The 18,420-nt window shown below is 40.1% G+C and overlaps 1 protein-coding gene across 5 annotated transcripts in view; it reads left to right on the top strand.

The window, feature by feature from the left end:
- Positions 1-10,393: 10,393 nt before the first annotated feature.
- The window catches only part of Csmd3 (CUB and Sushi multiple domains 3), a 1,196,994-nt gene continuing 1,188,967 nt past the window's right edge, over positions 10,394-18,420 (top strand). For 3 of the 5 annotated variants that reach the window (XM_021183659.2, XM_029469821.1, XM_029469820.1), the window contains exon 1: positions 10,399-10,821. In XM_021183659.2, the coding sequence (XP_021039318.1) occupies positions 10,644-10,821 (178 nt within the window). In that variant the 5' untranslated portion in view covers positions 10,399-10,643. Of the gene's footprint in view, positions 10,822-18,420 lie in introns of all 5 variants that reach the window. The other 2 variants (XM_029469822.1, XM_029469819.1) reach the window with 1 other exon arrangement.

Below are 18,420 nucleotides of genomic sequence, written 5' to 3'. Positions count from 1 at the left end.
TATTAAAATTTTGTTGCTACTTGAAAATAATTTATACATAATTTTATACATATATCATGGAAAGATCAAACATAACTAACACATTATATGAACACTTATCTAAAAAGTTCTAGATCAATAAAGTCTAAGTTATCTTCACACACACACACATACACACACACTATATATATATATTCTAAATGCACAAATACACACTGCCTATCAGGTATGATATTACCTATATGTATGTCTTCTGATTTACATTTCAATTAGCAGTATGGCACAGTAACACTAGTGGTGTACCAGTGAAACTTGTGCCTTGGTGGTAACCAACAGCTGCCTAATTGGACATAAGACCCACTCAGAAGGAGTCAGTCATTCTTGATGTTGGAAACATAGTCAAGCACCAATGGCTAGTGAAGTCCTGGATCTTCGAGTAGGACCTACTATGGTCACACCATGATACCAGTAAAACACCTAACTACATTCTATTTCTTTTTCCTTTTACCCACAGGTTCATCCTTGCCTCATCAAAAAATGTCTCTGCAACAAAGATCATTACAGCAAAAAACAATCAAACAAAATACAAACACATGGAGACCAGTTACAGATGATACATTTACAAGACAATTCCTGCATCCAAGGCTCAAGCCTCATTTCTAAGGAATGGGGCCAGAAAGATTTAAGAGTTAGAGGAACAAAGGCTTTGTTGTGAGATTGTGTCTCCTAGAAATGTCAGAAGCTACACCCATGAGGTCTCACCAATATGGCTAAAGAATCCTCAAAATATGACCTGAAAAAGGACAATAGACATGCCAAAGTGAACTGGGAAGAGATCTTGAGGCCATAACTCTACACAAAGATTTGTAGGCATCAAAAAAGCATACCAAGATCAGGAGAAATAGTCTTCCCCAGGAAAGAGCACACCAACTTGTTACCCAACAGCCAATGGAAAGTTATTATTTTTTAAAAAGTTCCTGGAGAAAGCATATTTTGCCATTTATAAATGAATAATAAAAATGTGGGACAAAGCCTGCATGATAAGTCTATGATCATAAGTACGTGGAAGGTATAAAACCAATTTCAGTTCCTTTTTTTTTTTAACTTTTAAAACTTAAAATTCAAGCCAGGCAGTGGTTGCATACACGTTTAGTTCCAGCACTTGGGAGGCAGAAGCAGGCGGATTTCTGAGTTCAAGGCCAGCCTGGTCTACAGAGTGAGTTCCAGGACAGCCAGGGCTACGCAGAGAAACCCTGTTTCAAAAAAACAAAAACAAATAAACAAAAAAACCAACCAATCAAACAACAACAAAAACTCATCACTACATTTTGAATAAGACCCAGAAAATATTTATTTAATTATTTTGTATTTCTTTGGAATGAGCCACTTTGAGGTCATCTGTTCACCCACTTTCTCTTCACTCCTTTACATTGGCCCACTTAGTGGAAATGCCTCCTAAGCAAATACAAAGGATTTTAGTTGCTTGCCATTATTTTTCTCTTGACGGTGGCTTCTTATTTCTCATTTATTGATTCAGAGTCAATTTGCTAAAATATGATCAAAATTCTTTTTATTCCAGGAAAAGTATCCTCTTAAAAATTAAAGTGAGTAATGAACATGTTGTCATAGTTGGCTGGCTTAATCTCACCAAATATACTGTTAGTCTTTGTACCAAAATAAAAGTGTTTTATTAGGTGTCTAGATTGTCTATGAACTCAGTCTACTTTAGATGTCAAATCATCCAACATTCAGATTGACATCTATTGATAATTTTTTGATTATTGATTATATAATTTTTTGATTTATTGGTAATTTTTTCTGAGTGTACATATAAATACAAGAAACCTTTACTATGGTGTTCTAAATAGCCTGTGACCAAAAAAAAAAAAAAAAAAACAAAAACAAAAAATTCCCACATAGGTTTAGTATATGACTTTTTAAAATATTGTTGAAGCTGATAAAGTGTGTTCATGGTAAAGTACTTAAATTTTTTCAATCAATTTGACTCATAAATTGATTCATTTTACTACCATTGTTTGTACTACCATTGTTTATAAAATGCCAAAACAACAAATAAATTTGCCTATTCAATGAACTGCTCCCTTGACTGAGGTATTTAAACATGTCACAGCAGGGCTACATTAATTCTTTGTCACTGAGGACCATTAGATATTAAAATATACTGCAAGAACTATCATTATTTCCACTCTCCCCTGGTTATCTTTATTTTTCCAACCTCCCCTATGTCTTTTTTAAATATATAACATCCCAATTGACTAAATTTTAACCAGGCATTCAAATTTTACTTCCAATACTGTTCTTGACACTATCCCCAGATCATTCTTGAATAGCTAATGTTTATCTATGTTTATCATGGTGGTATTTTCCAGTTTTCTAGCTGTGACTCTTTCAGCAGTGTGACAGTTTATGGGAATCTGTCTTTATGTGGTTGCCCTACACTAAATGTAGCCATTGTCAATTGAAAACATATTATATCCCCTCTTATGTACTGTAAGCTCCTTGAGGATAAAGTAATATATCATTCCTGTATGTGTTTCCTTGAGATTGAGTCTCAGAACAAATGAACTAGCATACAGGTGAAAATGATACCACTATAAAATGAGTGCAGATGAAATTGATCCCTGTCCAGATGAGAAAGGTATTTGTACTTACAATCCAAATTGGATTATGTGTAGCCAAACCCAAATCAGCCATATTGATTTTCACTCCTTTTGTAGCCAAAATGATCGTTCAAACTCAAGGTCACTCTTACCTTCTTCCTATCTGACAAAAAAAATAAAAGAAGACTTAATGCAGTGAAATTCTTAAGATCTCATTCTGGAAAATAATTCAATATTTATCATTTTGTAGGTGACTTTGGAAATTAAGGAAAATGGATTGTTAATAATTATATAGAAATTTTGAAAGTTAGATCTAATTATATCATGAAGATATTCATAATTTAATGTGGTCCAAACATTAACTCTCAGCCACATAGGTGAATTATCCACTTGAAACTTGACTTTCCAAAAAATTAACTCCAGTAGTTTATTTCATCTAAGAGATTATGGGTATTTAGTAATATTAGCCTTACAGATAAAAGTTACAAAAGAGTAACGGATTCTGTTAATTATGTGCAGTGGTGGTTTTTATGGTTTAGAAGGAAATTCAAAGTATAGATCTGATGTATTTGGTTTCTGCTTGTGGGAAGTGCTTTGTACAAACTAAGCTTCTGAGATTGTAGCCAAACATAAAAAAAAAAGCAAAATCACTTTCTTAGATCTGACTTAAGTTCTAAGATTGTTTAGTGATGATGTTCAGATTTCTCAAGAAAAAACAAAAAAGGAATGATCCTTAGGACATCTATTCAACCATGTTCATTCCTCTTTATTACAGACCTTGAAACAGCAATTGTCAAACGTCATATGGAAAAACACAAAGCCTAGAGTAGCTGAAAAAAGTACTGAACAGTAAAAACTTCTGGAAGTCTCACCATCCCTGACTTCAATCCATACTACAGAGCAATAGAAATAAAAACTCCATCGTATTGGCATAAAAACAGATAGACTGATTAATGAAATAGAGTTGAAGACCAGAAATAAACCCATGTACCTGTGGACACTTGATTTTTGACAAAGACGCCAAAACCAAACAATAGAAAAAAGAAAGTATCTTCAACAAATGGAGCTAGTTTAACTGGATGTCTACATGTAAAAGAATGCAAACAGACCTATATCTATCACCCTGCTATATTCAAAATAGCCAGAAACCGGAAACAATCTAGATGTCCCTCAACCAAAAATGAATAAAGAAAATGTAGTTCCTTTTCAAAATGGGGTATTATTCAGCTATTGAAAATGGAGGCATAATGAAATTTGAAGTCAAATGAATGGAAGTAAAAGAGATTGCTTCTCCCAGACCCAGAAAGATAAACATGGTATGTACTCACTTGTAATTGGATATTAGCCATAAAAGTATAGGATATTCATGCTACAAACCACAGGCTAACCACCCTAAAGTCCACAGACCTAGAGAAGCTAAGAAATAAGGAGGGCTCATGAGAGTGGTGGTGCATGAATCTCACTGAGAATGGGAAATAGAATAGTCATCTTGGGTGGATAAGGGGAGGGGACTAGAGTAGGGGAGTGAAACTGTATGCATCAGGATGGAGAGGGAGAGTACTGGGAGAGATAACTGGAATCAGGTAGGTTGAGCTAGATCCCTAGGACAATAGAAACCAGGAAATTATGAGAGGAACCCTAGCTAAGACTCCTAGCAGTGGGGTTATGGAGTCCAAACCAGATATCTGTAACCAGGCAAGACTTCCAATAAAGGGATTGGGACACTAAACCAGCCACAAAACCTTTGATCTATAATCTGCCCTGCCTAAAATATGTGCAGGAGTACAGATAGAGCAGAAATCAAGGGAAGATTCAAGCAATTGCTGGTCCAGCTTGAGACCCATGACATAAAAAGGACCCCACCCTTGACACTGTTAATGACATTCTGCTATACTTGCACACAGGAGTCTAGTATAACCTTTGTCAAAGAGTATTCATCCAGCAATTGATGGAAACAGATTCAGAAACCCACAGACAAACATTAGGAAGAGCTTGTGGAATCCTGTGGAAGAGTGGGAGGAAGGATTGTAGGTACAAGAGGGGTTAAGACACACAAGAAAACCTACAGAATCAACTAACCTAGGCCCATAGGAGACCATAGAGAATGAAGTAACAACGACAGAGCATGCATGGGATGGACTTAGGCCCTCTGCACATATGTGTGTAACAGTTGTGCAGTGTCCTCTTCATGTGGGACACCTAACAGTGGAGCAGGGACAGTATTTGGGACCCTTTCTTCCTCCTGGGTTGTGGCTTCTAGCCTCAATTGGAGAAGATGTCCCTAGTCTTACTGCATCTTGATATGTCAAGGCTGGTTGATATCCATGGAAGGGTTCTCTTTTTCTGAAGAGAAAGGGAGGAGGGGCAGAATGGGTGAGGGGGAAGGAAGGTGGGGGAGAATTGGGAGGAGGGCACGGAAAGGAAAGTGCAGTCTGGATGTTAATCAACTAATCAATTTTTTAAAAGATGCGATCTTTTGAAAGATGTAAGGAACAAAATACGGAGAGGCATTACATTGCTACCAAATACATAACAGACCAAACCATTACCTAGTTTAATGTATTGATAACATTGCTGTATCCTGAGTATTTGAAAATAAGCTTTTAAGTAAAAAGATTGCCAATTTGGAACACTGAAAAATAAACAAAATGATACAGCATTGTTTTTATGAATTTCTTGGCAGATACTTACAGAACAGAACACTTTTGAAAGATGTGTTGTATTCTGATAAAGTTGGTGCTTTGTGAGATCTGAACTCTTAATTTGTGTTCTATAAATATGTATGTGAAGCTGATAGTATACTTAATAAAGAAGGATGAAGCTAGGCAGTGGTGGCACATGCCTTTAATCCCAGCACTTGAGAGGAAGAGGCAAGCAGATTTCTGAGTTCGAGGCCTGCCTTGTCTACAAAGTGAGTTCCAGGACAGCCAGGGCTACACAGAGTAACCCTGTCTAAAAAAAAAAAAAAAAAAAAAAAAACAAGGAAAAAAATTAAAAGGAGGCTGAGAAATCCATTACAGTGGGAACCGTGGTTTATTTAAAGAACGTCAGATGACAACTTTATCATTTTTGGAACACAGAGTTGTCCACTGTCCTTACTACACTGCAAAGCTGCTCTTTGCTCATTTTTATTTTTTCTGGTTTCCCAATACTTGGAGAAAAGTGAAGTGAAATCAGCCCCAGGAGAACAAGGAGTTGAAACACTCTTCACACACATAAATGCATCTTTACAGATCTTCTTCTTCACATAAAAGCATCTTTACAGATCTTCCCCTCTGCCTTTCAGGGTTGCTGTTCCACCTGTTCCATCCCTTAGTCATGACTCCTCTTGGCAGAAACAAAGCTGGCTTAACATAGCACTTCTATTAAAACATATATGCAATGTGTAATAAATCTACTTTACCTTGGAAGGCAGATGTGGAGAAGAAAGTCTGAGTACTAACAGAAAATTATTAGATATATAGTTCAGGTCAATTAGAACTTACTTTTGTCCATTTAAAAAGCGTTTGTATGCAAACAGCAGCAGATGCTGTTTTTTTTAAAGTTTCTTTGGACTCTGTTTTTTTTTTTTTTAAATAATATACTATTTTTCTTGTGCTTACATAAATTTGTGTGCTTTCTTGATTTGGCTAAAAGCTTTAAAACACTGAAAATTGTCAGTATGAAGGAAATTGCTTAGAGAAGTGAGGACTTAAGATGATACATACCCAGGGCAGCACACTGGTTAACACTCCAAGACACTCCCTTGTGCCTCCCAGCCATCCTTATTAGCAGCAAAAGGCCAGATATCTTTAACCCTCACTGACAATCTATCTTCTTCAATGGGACTGATTCTTCCAGAGTCATGGAGGGTGAATATTAGGAATCATACCATCTTCTTCTCAAACAAATGTGGATTACTGCTAATGAAAGAAAGAAACTTGAATTAGAATCCATTCATCATTCTGGAGTCAACATTAAACTCAGATATTTTATTTCCTAGGGTTTGAAAAACTATAGACATAATTCAATATAGAATGGAAAAATACAAGTATCAATTCCTCATTCAGCTTCACTTTCTTAACATTGTATCCATCTAAACTAATATTAGAAAGAGCAAGGACCAACTTGCTCAGTTATCTTTAAAGCATGACCAATTGTACCTTATTCTACTCAGTTTCTTTTTCACACAGACCTGTGTGTTTTATTAATTAATTAACACTTTTAATTACCAATTGAGTAACACTTAATATTTCAGATAAATGTTTATAATACATCTATATAATAATAAAACAGTGAGCTTTGTATAAAGCTGCACATTACCAGCTGCAAAGGAAGATTATTCTTAGGTTAATTATTCAATTAAAAACACATGCATTTCTCTCCAAAGTCAAGTAAACTACTTTTCAAGCTATTTCTTAGTATACATATTCTGATTTACTCAATTATTCATAGTTCCATTGCTTTCCTTCTGTGGTGTTAAAATAGACAAATGTCAGGCAGCTATGTTAATATTGGACAAGTTTTGGAAAGAAATCTATGGTTACCCATTTAAGTAACAGATCATTTCTGTCTTAAAGTCTAAGTTCATTGTATCCCATAAGTTGGGCATGAGTTGAGAAGAAATTGCGATCTGGCACTTCTGGGTTCTGACCTGCACTCTTTTTAAAAGCTCTTAAGGGAACTTAATCATTGTGATTGTCTACATGATCCTTGCCAACTCCCTGTTTTTCATGACCTGTATGCTAGATGGCCAGTGGCTATGGAGGAAAATAGAGAGAAGAAATTTTAGGGACTAAAATTTATAAATTAAAATGTCTTTACATATGTACATATGTTTCAAAATTTGATTTTTTTTATATATCATCAATTATTGTTTTACTGTAATTATGTGGAGATAATATAAAAATCCTTATGGTTGCAATGACTAAGCTTTTAAAACTAGCATCTCTTGGAGCAAATGTTGCATAAAATAGAGTAGAAAAGTACTTTGTCTAAGAGTTCAGACAAGTTAGGTTAATATATCTACATAGGTATTACTTTGTTTTAGGCAGGCTAGTTAGCTTTTCAAGAACCAGGTATTCATGTAGAAGGGGACAGTTGCCACCCTTGTCTGAAAGTTTTCAGTGATGATTAAGATATGCCTGCAAACACAGTGTCCACATCTCTACAGTAAGCACTTAATGTTTGCTACTATAGGAGAAATGGTTTCTAGTCTCCCCAACAGCCTTAGAAAAACCCACACTCACCTTTGCTGCTTTAGTATAGGTGTACAGCAACGGGTGATTCCTGCTCCCAAATACAGCCAGCTGTTGTATTTTTCTTTCTGGGTGACTTGAGTGACTTCTCATCCAGGACACTGTCTGATGGTTGTGTTTCCAGAATACTTTCAGAAACACTCCTTTGAAGAGAGCCTGCTCATAAAAGGTTAAGTGTGGTCCAGGCCTAAAAGTATACCAGACTGCAAGCCAGGGTTCCTGATGATCACCTCGGATAATCCTCTTCATTTCATCAAGCCTTAACTTTTACTGACTGTCAAATGTGAGGTTTTTTTCTATCCTGTCTCAGAAGCTGGAGGCTGTGAGTGAAAAGTGGCTTGTGATTTATGGTAAGCTGTAGGAACAGGAAACTATACTGTTATTCGATGTATTATGATCTAACCAGATAATGGGCAATAGAAATCGGTGTCTTGGCACCCCTTTTGATGCTTGAGTCAAATTTTATTTTGTAAAGAATAATTACAATGAAAATCCCCCAAATGTCTGAGAAACCACCTTCTTTTAGTTTAAGAGGGATAGTCATATGAGTTCAAAGAGATGAGATACCCTAAAGGAAACCCAGCTGGGATGACTGACCTCTGCAGCTTGGTAAGAAATCTTGGGCTATGTTCTCATTAAGTGTGCATCTACCTCATCGTTCAGCCCAGCTGATGCAACACTCACAGCAAAGCACCCTGACATCTTGACTGAAATCAATGCCACCGCCATTGCCAAGGTGGCAGAGCAGGCTAATGACATCTGCTGTGTTGATCCTCCCAATTGCAGTCTAGTCCCAACCTTGTCCCTACTCTCTTTCCAAATCTGCCTATGCAGACTGTAGCAGGGGCACTGTTGGGAAGGAATGGGTATTCTGCCCTGCAGCTTCTAAATGATCCTTTGAAATTTAATGAGGTCAGTTGGGCGTCTACAGTTTTGCCTTTTTTGAACTCTACTCAGAAGAGAAAGCCCTGTTCACACACACACACACACACACACACACACACACACACACATGCACTGCAAAAACATTTGAGAAAACACCTACGCGTAGAAAACAAACAAACAACAAAAACACCTTCCATCATTTTTCATAAAGAAGCAGCCTTATTCCTTATGACAGCCCCAGTGTGCGCTCTCCTGCTCTATCCTCTTCTCCCTCTCTCTTTCAATGGCAGACTCACACAGAATGTCACATTCCCAGGGAGGAGCTGAGAATCCTTCTAATAGGTTGAACCCACTTGCTATTGACGACTGTGGACGCTTTTTGGGTGCCCACTTTCCAGAGCAGAACTCCCTCCAGACGCAACTGCCTTGGTCCAGTGAGCCGCCAGCTCCAAGGCGAGCTCAGGGACAAAGGCTGGACAGGGTGATTGCATACTGCACCGGACAGGGTTCTTCGTTTGTGAACAGGGTGGGGAGCTGAAAACTCAAGACAGTGCAGTCCGTTTGTTTGAATGATACACAAAGACGCTCCCCACTACCCTTCCCGGCATGCAAATAGGGCCACGGACAGGCACTGGCAATTACCTATTCCAGAGTCTGCACTGCAGCCCTACCTAACTCTTGAGCTAGCACCAAGTTCCCGAATGGGTCAGATCGTCAATACGAACCTGGGTCTATGGAACTTTACCACCAAAATATTTGGGTCAGAATCTGTCCGGGAAAAAAAAATAGATTCGAAAATTAGTATGCCTAAGAAAAACACTCCTCTCAGGGACAGATCTCTTCAATACGAGATACAACAGGGTCCCTTTAGATGTGAAGGAGAAGCGGGAGGTTTGGAGATGGCCAGTAGATGGCGCAAGAACTCTTTCTTTGTACACTCTTAACCCTTGCCTGGTTTATGGGACTGCCAAGTCCAAATGTATAGACATATACATTTTGCCTTTTGAGAGAAACCTCCCATTTACATATTTGGGATCAATTCAGAATTAGGGAAAATGAGCTTTCTCTAGATATCAACGACAGGCACAACTGTTTTAACTGCTGTTGCACACTGGCTGCAAGGAGGTTGGGCAAGATAAAAAAAAAAAAAAAAAAAAAAAAGAACTATTTAGGGAAGCATTCTGACTTCCCTCCCAACCTTACCCCAGCCTGAGCCACGGGTGACATATGCTTACCAAATAATAAAATCCGCGTCATTTTTTTTTTACACCTAGGTATTCTCATATGTAAATTTGTGCGTGCAAATAAATTATCTGTGATTTCCCTTCTGGATTAAATCAAAGTATAATAGATGTCTAAAGCTGTCTGGGATATAAGCAACTACTGTAGTAACACATGTCCCATTCTAGGGACGTGGGCATCGATGGAACCCAATTCATTATCCTCACGGTTTCTCCTAAAGCGACGCAGATCTTCACTTTAAAAATATTCCTTTAGTGTGCTTCTATATTCTCAGGCTGGAATGGAGAACTCACTAACATAATATTTCTTGAACTGCTTTTGCAGGCAGAATTGATCTATTCGGGGGGAAAAATAATCCAAGCCCCGAGATTTCAAATATTGTGGGGAGTTTATCAGAGAGCAGAGCTGGGCTTTTAGAAGCTCACTAGTGCTTTCTGGTGTAGGTTGTAAGGAGCAAGATTTAAGGTTAATTTTGGTGGAGGGGAAAAACGCAAAAGAAAAGACAGAATCCGGAGTAGCGGAGACTCTGTGCCCCCGTTGGAGAGATGGTTGAGTCCTCGTCAAGGTTGCTGTGGTATCCCAGAAACACCATTCACTCCGAGCTGTGACCGCGCACCAACAACAGCAACAACTCTACTGCGCTGGGCTGAGGAGCCAGAATCCAGAGCTCGCGAATAATATGAAAGGGAGCCGCAAAGGAGAAAGCAGAGCAAAGGAATCCAAACCCCGGGAGCCTGGCACGCGAAGATGCGCTAAATGTGGCCGCCTAGATTTCATCCTGAAGAAGAAAATGGGGATTAAAAGTGGATTTACGTTTTGGAACCTCGTCTTTTTATTGACGCTGTCTTGTGTAAAAGGTAGGTCTGTTTTCCGGGGTACCCTCCTCTGTGGTGGAGATGGGCTTGACTTGTCGCCTGAGAGAGGCTAGCAAGCTTAGTTTGCAATTTGCACGGATAAAATAATAGGGATAATACTGATGAAGGAGTTGATTCACAGCTCCTTTTCCTCCCCTCAGATAGGAAATGCATTTTGCTTGCCAGATTTGGCGTTCAATGCGGTGATTGAGCCTGTGCTCAATAAATATTCTTGCAGTATGCTCAAACCAATACGTGAGTTGGTTCCTATAGCCTCTAACTAGTGGATATCCACGCAGAATTCCTCTGCAAGACTTTTTTTTTTTTTAAGTGGTGAGGATTATCTTGATTTCTAGTGGAATCTGTGGGGTCTGATGCTTTGCACAGATTTTTTTTTTTAATTGAAGACACTGGCGTGAGTGCCTTTTAACCATTTCGGACAGCAAAGTTGCCAACATGCTAGAAATGCATGGGTTTTAAATACATTAGGAGACAGAGCCTTCCAGAGCTCGGTCACACCAACATGAATGTCTGCATACAAATTTGAATTATTTCTACTTGGCTTCCTATGCAAGGATAAATGTAGGGGAGCTTTTTTGGATACTCTGTTAATGCTTGGTTTAAAAAAAAAATTAATTAATAAAAAAATAAAAATGAGGCTGAGATGCCACAAAGTGTGAAGATCCACCTTTGAGGATGAATGAAGGTAGGGAGAAAGTCATTAGCAGCTGACCAAAAAGAAAATCCCCGGCAAGTCTCTGCGTTCAGACAGGTACAATGAGTGTCACATGCACAGACAAGGAGTGGGGGCGGGTGGGATGGAAAATTTATTCCTAGGGAAGGGAAGGGACAGTTGGATCACTGGAGAAAGAACAGTCTGGGGGACAAAATAGAGCCACAGCTATTCCACAACTTCTGCACCCCAATGCCCATTAATTGCTGCAAGGAATACTCGGGAGGTGTTTATGACTCATGCCGTCGTTTCTGAACAATCATTTCTCCATCCCCACAGCAGCTCCAACAAACACGGGGAATGGAGCTCCTAGTGAAGCTAGTTTCCAATCCTGCTTTTCGGTGCCTTGAGGGGTGGAGGGGCAGTGTTGGCCCAGGCGCGCCAAGGCTATCAGCACAAACTGGGCGCTTTTTCCTTTGTAAAGGAGTGCCTCTCTGAACCGCAATCGGGCCGCGTCTCTATGAAACACTTTATTGTCCAGCTTGCAGCTGGCTGTCCCCTCGCAGAAGGCAGCACATTTGCATTCAGTGGATATGATAATTCATGTTTGGAGAGGAGGGAATTGGAGAGGTTACCTCTTCCTCAGAGATGACCAATGATGGGTGGTCTGTTCCGAATTTTAATTGACATCTCTAAATGCCAAGAAGTCATCCCTGGTCTCTGTGTGGCAGCAACTGCTTTGTAACCCCAACCTGCTATTTAAAGCGCTGTGTGTGTGTGTGTGTGTGTGTGTGTGTGTGTGTGTGTGTGTATTTCTGGGAATAAAACGCCTGTCCGAAGCGATGTAGATGTAACTAGTCTACCTACTGCACAAACCCCGTTTCTGGTTGCTTACAAGGGGTTTTCGTCGCCAGCCGAGTGAGCGACGAGAGACACGTCTGGGCTTAGTTTTCCTGCCACTCGGAGTGGGTGGTTAATGGATGGCCCTGGGGCTGCCTGCTAGACACGCGCTCGGCTCCGCGTGGAGAAGTCGCGGTCAGCCAGCAGCAGCCCCGGCTGAGGGAAGAAACGTAGAAGTGTCTCCTTCAAGAAGATGACCGAGGGTTAAGTGCGAATTTTCATGAGATACCTGTTGAGCCAAAACGTTTCGGGGGCACATTAGAAGGAGTGAGTTGCCAAAGCGGCAGAGCACGTCAGCCAGAGAAACGCAGAGCTGGGCCGCTTGCAATTTCAGCTCTGGCTGCCAGCACCTACCGTATTTTACGAAGAAAATGCGCCGATGGAAAAGAAAGGAATGTTCATTTGCATTCAATGGCATTGGCAGTAGGAGACACCGCTCCTCCACCCACAACTTTTAACACTTTGGAGGGAGATAATTGGTCTTCTTTGAGTTTCTTCAAGCTTTAGGGACTTTGGGAAGGTGTTGCATGCTACCTTGTCCAAAATCAATAGTACACAGTTCATCAAAAGCTTTTTAATGGTAATAAAGTTTTTTAATTACCATACTTCTGGTACTTAGGTGATAAGCCTGACACTTTATACTATGCAAGGCTATTCCCCATTCTCACAAACTTGCATGCATTCTGTTTTACAGGCTCACTCCAAGTCTCGGAGGTTCCCATTTTGATAGTGTCTTATTTCTCCAGTTTAAATTTTAATTTCACCTAGGTCTCAAGGGTTTTTTTGTTTTTGTTTTGTTTTGTTTTGTTTTGTTTTATGAGACTGCTGCATTGTCTTACACATTGTGTGTTCTAGTCTCTAATCTCTCTTTTGTTTCTCTCATTGTTTCTTTTGGGTTTCTCGGGCTCGTGGAAAATCATAGCTTGACTCTGAAAATCCTAGCATACGTTAACGTCAGGAAATCCATGTCACACAGTGTCCTCTTCGATCCTCTCCATACACCACCATTCTACCATCTGTCTATAGTTTATACCCCTCAGCTGTCTCTCTTCAGAGTGCAAGAGCGATGACACAGAGGTTCAGGGGAAGAAAAGCCTCGTGGTGGAAGATAGAGTGATCTTTTGTAGGCCTGAGCCTCTCTAGTGGGGCTCAGAAAGTCACCAATTTCCCCAGAGCTTTTTATATCCACCTGAATCGCTTGAAATAAAAGGTTCAAGCCTGATGACAAAGTGGAGGGCAGTGGAGTTGCATCCTAGGCTTCATTCTTGCCTGGAAAAGAAAAAAAAGAGGAGGAAGGGAAGGAGGTGGGGGTGATAGGAGGGAGGAAGGAAGGGAAGAAGGGAGGGAGGGAGGGAGGGAGGGAGGGAGAGCGAGCAAGAGAGAGAGAGAGAGAGAGAGAGAATTTGAAATGCATCTTCTAGCTGTATGGTATCTGGATTTCACCTAGAAAGAAATTGTAAATCCTAAATCTTAAGTGTCCCGCCCATGTAAAGAGAAGCTGCTGGGGTGCTTTCTCACACTTATGAAATGATGGGAAAGAGGTTGCCATGGTGCAGGAGGTCAGTGTGGTGTAGATTCCAATCAGCAGCAGCAGGAGAGCTGGGTGTTGTGTGTCTCACTCTCCTTCCAGGTGCCTGTTCAGGGATTTCTCCTGGACTTTGGACTTCAGGATGAGCCTTCTTGCTTGCTCTGGGACTTCCAGAACATAAAGACCAGGACAGAGGACATAGAGCTCTGGGGGAGGGAGGACCCAATACAGAATCCTCAGTTCTTTCTTGCAGGCTGGAAGGCAGTGTCAAGGCAGCAGGGTAGAGCAAGATCTGTGCTTTTTCTCAATTCTCCCATGCCTGGATAATCTTTCCTGAAGTTCCCAGCCAGGTCGATGTCCCCAGGGAAGGACAGTCTCACTTTCCAATCTTAACACTTTCATCTGACACATCAGGAGGAGGGAGGCAAGCAAAGAATCTTGTGAGAGTTTCTCCAAGAATACACTGTGCACACAAAATCATAAAAACAGCCACAGAATTCACCAAACTCTCCCTGTTCCTACTCTTGTCCCAAGGTTATCACCATTCAGGCACCTGCTGGAAGGCAATAATCCTTGTGTTTATGAGATTAAGGCATGCTTCTGAAGTCTTTGACAGTTGGGGGAAGGTATACGCCTTTCCATTTCCTTTGTGAATGTTTATTCCTTTTTCTTAAAATCAAGACTCTTGAATTGAAATTTTTATGGACTCAACCAGGTTGAGAATGGGTGCCTGACTGTGTGTGTGTGTGTGTGTGTGTGTGTGTGTGTGTGTGTGTTGCTAGTAGGGAGGAGGATAATGAACTGCACCCAAGACCCATCAGTGGGCCCTGTAGGAGTGACTGTGTACACATCGGACGGTATAGCTTTTTGAGTTAGTATCATGTTAATTTTTCCCAATGTTCCAGATTATCTCCTGCTCAGATACCACAATTGTCTTGAGATAGGACAGAGGCAAGGAGAAAAAGCCAGGTTTCTCCAGATAGACAGGTACTTCCTTCACCCCTAGGACTTCTGCAAGAAGCACTTCCTCTAAGAGATCTGAAAGGTCTTTGGGGAAGACAGAGTGGAGAGTGGATCTCTGAGATCCCCACCTTCCTACTTTTGGAGCAAAAGACAGCAAGGAATGTTAACTCTGAGATTAAAGCACAGCAAAGACTCAAATCGAGTTCCAGTGTAAGGGGATGGGGAGAAAAAAAAAGAGCAAAAGTCATCTAAGACCCCAAGTGGTTTCCCTGCTCTCTTGATGTGGCCAGGTGATTGCTGAAAGAAGGTCTCTATACCTTGCTGTGCACTGCATAATGAAAATAAATGGAGATCTTGTCTATATCACCAAGGCAGGAGGAGAGGTCTCTTCCACTTAAAGGCCACTCCTTCCTGCAGGCTTAGCACCAAAACTTTCCAAACACCAGTCCAATGTTATTCCCTGGGACAGTTTGCATGGCTTCTGAAATTCAGAGCTGAAATTTCCTACATTGCTGTCTCCTTGGAAGCAATCAAAAAGGCCCACTTGCAGTCCAGAGGTTTCTGGAATGTTCTGTGTGGGGAGAGGCAGGAGGCAGCGCCCCTACAAGCTCTACTTGCAGAAGTGTGTGTGAGGAGAGAAAATAAAGAGGCATCTTTCAGCTGAAAAGGACGCAGCAGCTCCCTTGGGATTCCTCAAGGAGAAACAGGAAGAATCGCTGGATGAATTAAGTACTTTCAGATCTCAGACTTTGTCGCAGGGGCCATCAAGGTTGCCTGTTTTGAACAGCTAGCGTCTCTGTTTGGTGTGTGTAGCTGCAGAAGCTTGAAGGAGGCATATCTGGTACAGGCAGAAAACACTGACAGAAAATGGCAGGTTCGTGGTTTACACACAAAGTTATTCTGTGACTGACAAAACAAAGGGCAGACGAGGCAGCCAGCAGTGCCTTTGTGCTGTTGAGGAAACAAAAGGCACTGAGTAAGATATTTGCTAAGATTTCAAAGGAAAATACCTGTGTGTGTGTGTGTGTGTGTGTGTGTGTGTGTGTGTGTGTGTGTTTTCCTGGGGACTGGGACTAAGTTGAACATGTCCCTTCCTTGTTGGCAGATACACTTCTTGTGTCCCAAGAGATGACTTCTTGTACTTACCCTTCAGAGTTTTCAAAAACTCTGCCAAGTGTCAAAAACTCTACTACTTTATTTGTGGTTAACTTTTATATTTGCAGGGGACACAGTGTCTCATATAGCCCAATCTGGTATCAAACACACTGTGTAACTACTTCCTTGAATTCTTGACCTTCTTGTCTGGACCTTCCAAGTGCTGGAATTGCAGACTTATACTTCTGTTCCTGGCTGCTGTCTGACAATTTTAACCTGAGCAGTTTTCTTGCTGAGATACCTGACCCTTTAGCAAGATGACTATTTGAGAAACTATGCTCTTTTTTACATGAATTTCAAGATTTCCAGGGGTTTGAAGGAAAACAAATTGCAAATGAAGAGAGAAACAGTGTGTGAGATGCCAGCAGTGCCTAACACCATTCAGAGCTCTGTATATATATACTAGAACTAAATTTTAGATATCCTTTCACTTATCTCTTGCTTTCTCTTTTAACTCACAGCATAGTTTGGAGATAGAATGAGAATCATCATTTTGCACAGTGTGCACGTGCTGGTGACAGAACAGGGACCATAGCTATAGGCTTCATCTCTATACTATGAGGTTGAGCCTGTAAATGATTTGTGGTGTGCAGACCCATTCACTACCAAGCACACACAGGTTTGTCTGTATTAGTTCCTGCACCAGGCTTTTGTTCTCATTTGGAGTAACAGGTTACAGAATATCATTAAGGAAAACTAACTCCTTAAATATTTTCCAGAACTCACTATCTTATGTTTAGGATAAGCTCTCCTGCATTTCACATTCTATTCCTCCAGATAATAATTTGATCCTATGAGATAAGAGTTGGGTGAAACTAGGTCCTATAATGAATGTTCACAATGCATGAGTGGGCTGTCTAACTTACACTTCCATGCTGAGATTGTTATTACCTGCATTCTCACAGTCGTGGATCTGTGTTCCCTGAAAGAATTCCTTCAAAAGGCCTTGCCTTACAACTGCTCCTCCATATTTGGGGTTAAGCCCAGCAGTTTTCATCTCCAAGAAGTTGCTCTGTCACAAACCAGTTAGCTTTAAACTGGTTATCAGGAGACCCCCTTTGAATAGAAAGTGAAAGAAAATGAACTAAAAGCTGGCTTGGCAAATCACTAATTCTATTGGCTGTTGTGTGTCTAAGGATTTTTTAGGGTTAATATTTTCTATGGAAGGTAGCCTTGTCACATGACTATATTAAAAATCTCTCCTAAAATGTCTAACCTTATAGCTTTAGCATAATAGTCATGCAGAAGGATATGAAGAATGTCAGAGGGATGCTGGTGGCATTAGTTATAGCATCATTACCCTGTCAGCTCATAGGCACATTTACTGCAGTGATTTTTCAAGGCTTCTCTAGGAAAGGGTACTAGTATCTTCTAGAAACTTTTCTGCCAAACAAAAGTCTCAGGTTCTCACCAGCACAGTGCTGAATCCTGTTATACAGAAGATAGGCACAGGCATTTGTGTTTTTAACATGCTAAGTAGTTAATTTTTAATGCTTTCTAAAATTTATAGAAAACAACTCCAGTAAACTAGGAAAAGAAACCAACCAACCAATGTACTAGAGTTACATACACAAAAAAATTTGAAATGATAATGCCATGGAGGACCTTTATATAAAGAAATCAAATTTTCTAAGCCTCAGCTGCACTGCTCATATGCTTCTACAAAAGACTGTATTTTTCAGTGGACTTACTGAATCAGGTGATTTATGTGAATCAAGTGTGTAGTCAAGAGCTTGGCAGAACTACCATGAAATTAAACTTTGCATGTGCAAAAAGAAGGGTCTTCATCTGTTATATCATTAGTCCTTAACTTTTCCTCAACAAGTACAATTTCCTCTTACTAGTTCTTACTATCATTGACTACCCCACTCCAAAGCAATATTCTGCAATTCCTGTTGGTCATACTTTATCCTGTAAGTCTCTCTTTGGGTCTATGTGTCGAGAGAGGAGCAGAATTTGAAAAAATAATGTTAGCCAGATTTCTAGACTAATTTCATCTCTTCATTCTGATGTGGATTAATTTGAATACCAATTGACTGGCATACTTATATAAATTTATCTATTTGTGACACAAATGGTAATATTCATAGAACTACAGGTGCTCTTAAATATCAGGAGAGTCACTTCTCATGTGTCATAAACAAGCACACATAGAAAGTACCAGTGCATTTTCTGAGGTTAAAATGGGCATTGGCTCCTGACATGAGACTGTTTTACTGGACATTAGAGACAATGTTCCATGTTTATTCTTTTATAGCTTTTCAATTTTATTTCAGTTAGCTTAGATGGTACCCAATAAAATAATCAACCGTAAATCTTCACATTTAAGCAACGGATATAAACTGAAACCACACAAAACTATGTATCATTACATATATGTAGT

This window comes from Mus caroli, chromosome 15 (assembly GCF_900094665.2).
Source record: "Mus caroli chromosome 15, CAROLI_EIJ_v1.1, whole genome shotgun sequence".
In the NCBI taxonomy this organism is placed as follows: domain Eukaryota; kingdom Metazoa; phylum Chordata; class Mammalia; order Rodentia; family Muridae; genus Mus; species Mus caroli.
This window is presented reverse-complemented; position numbering and strand designations above follow the sequence as displayed.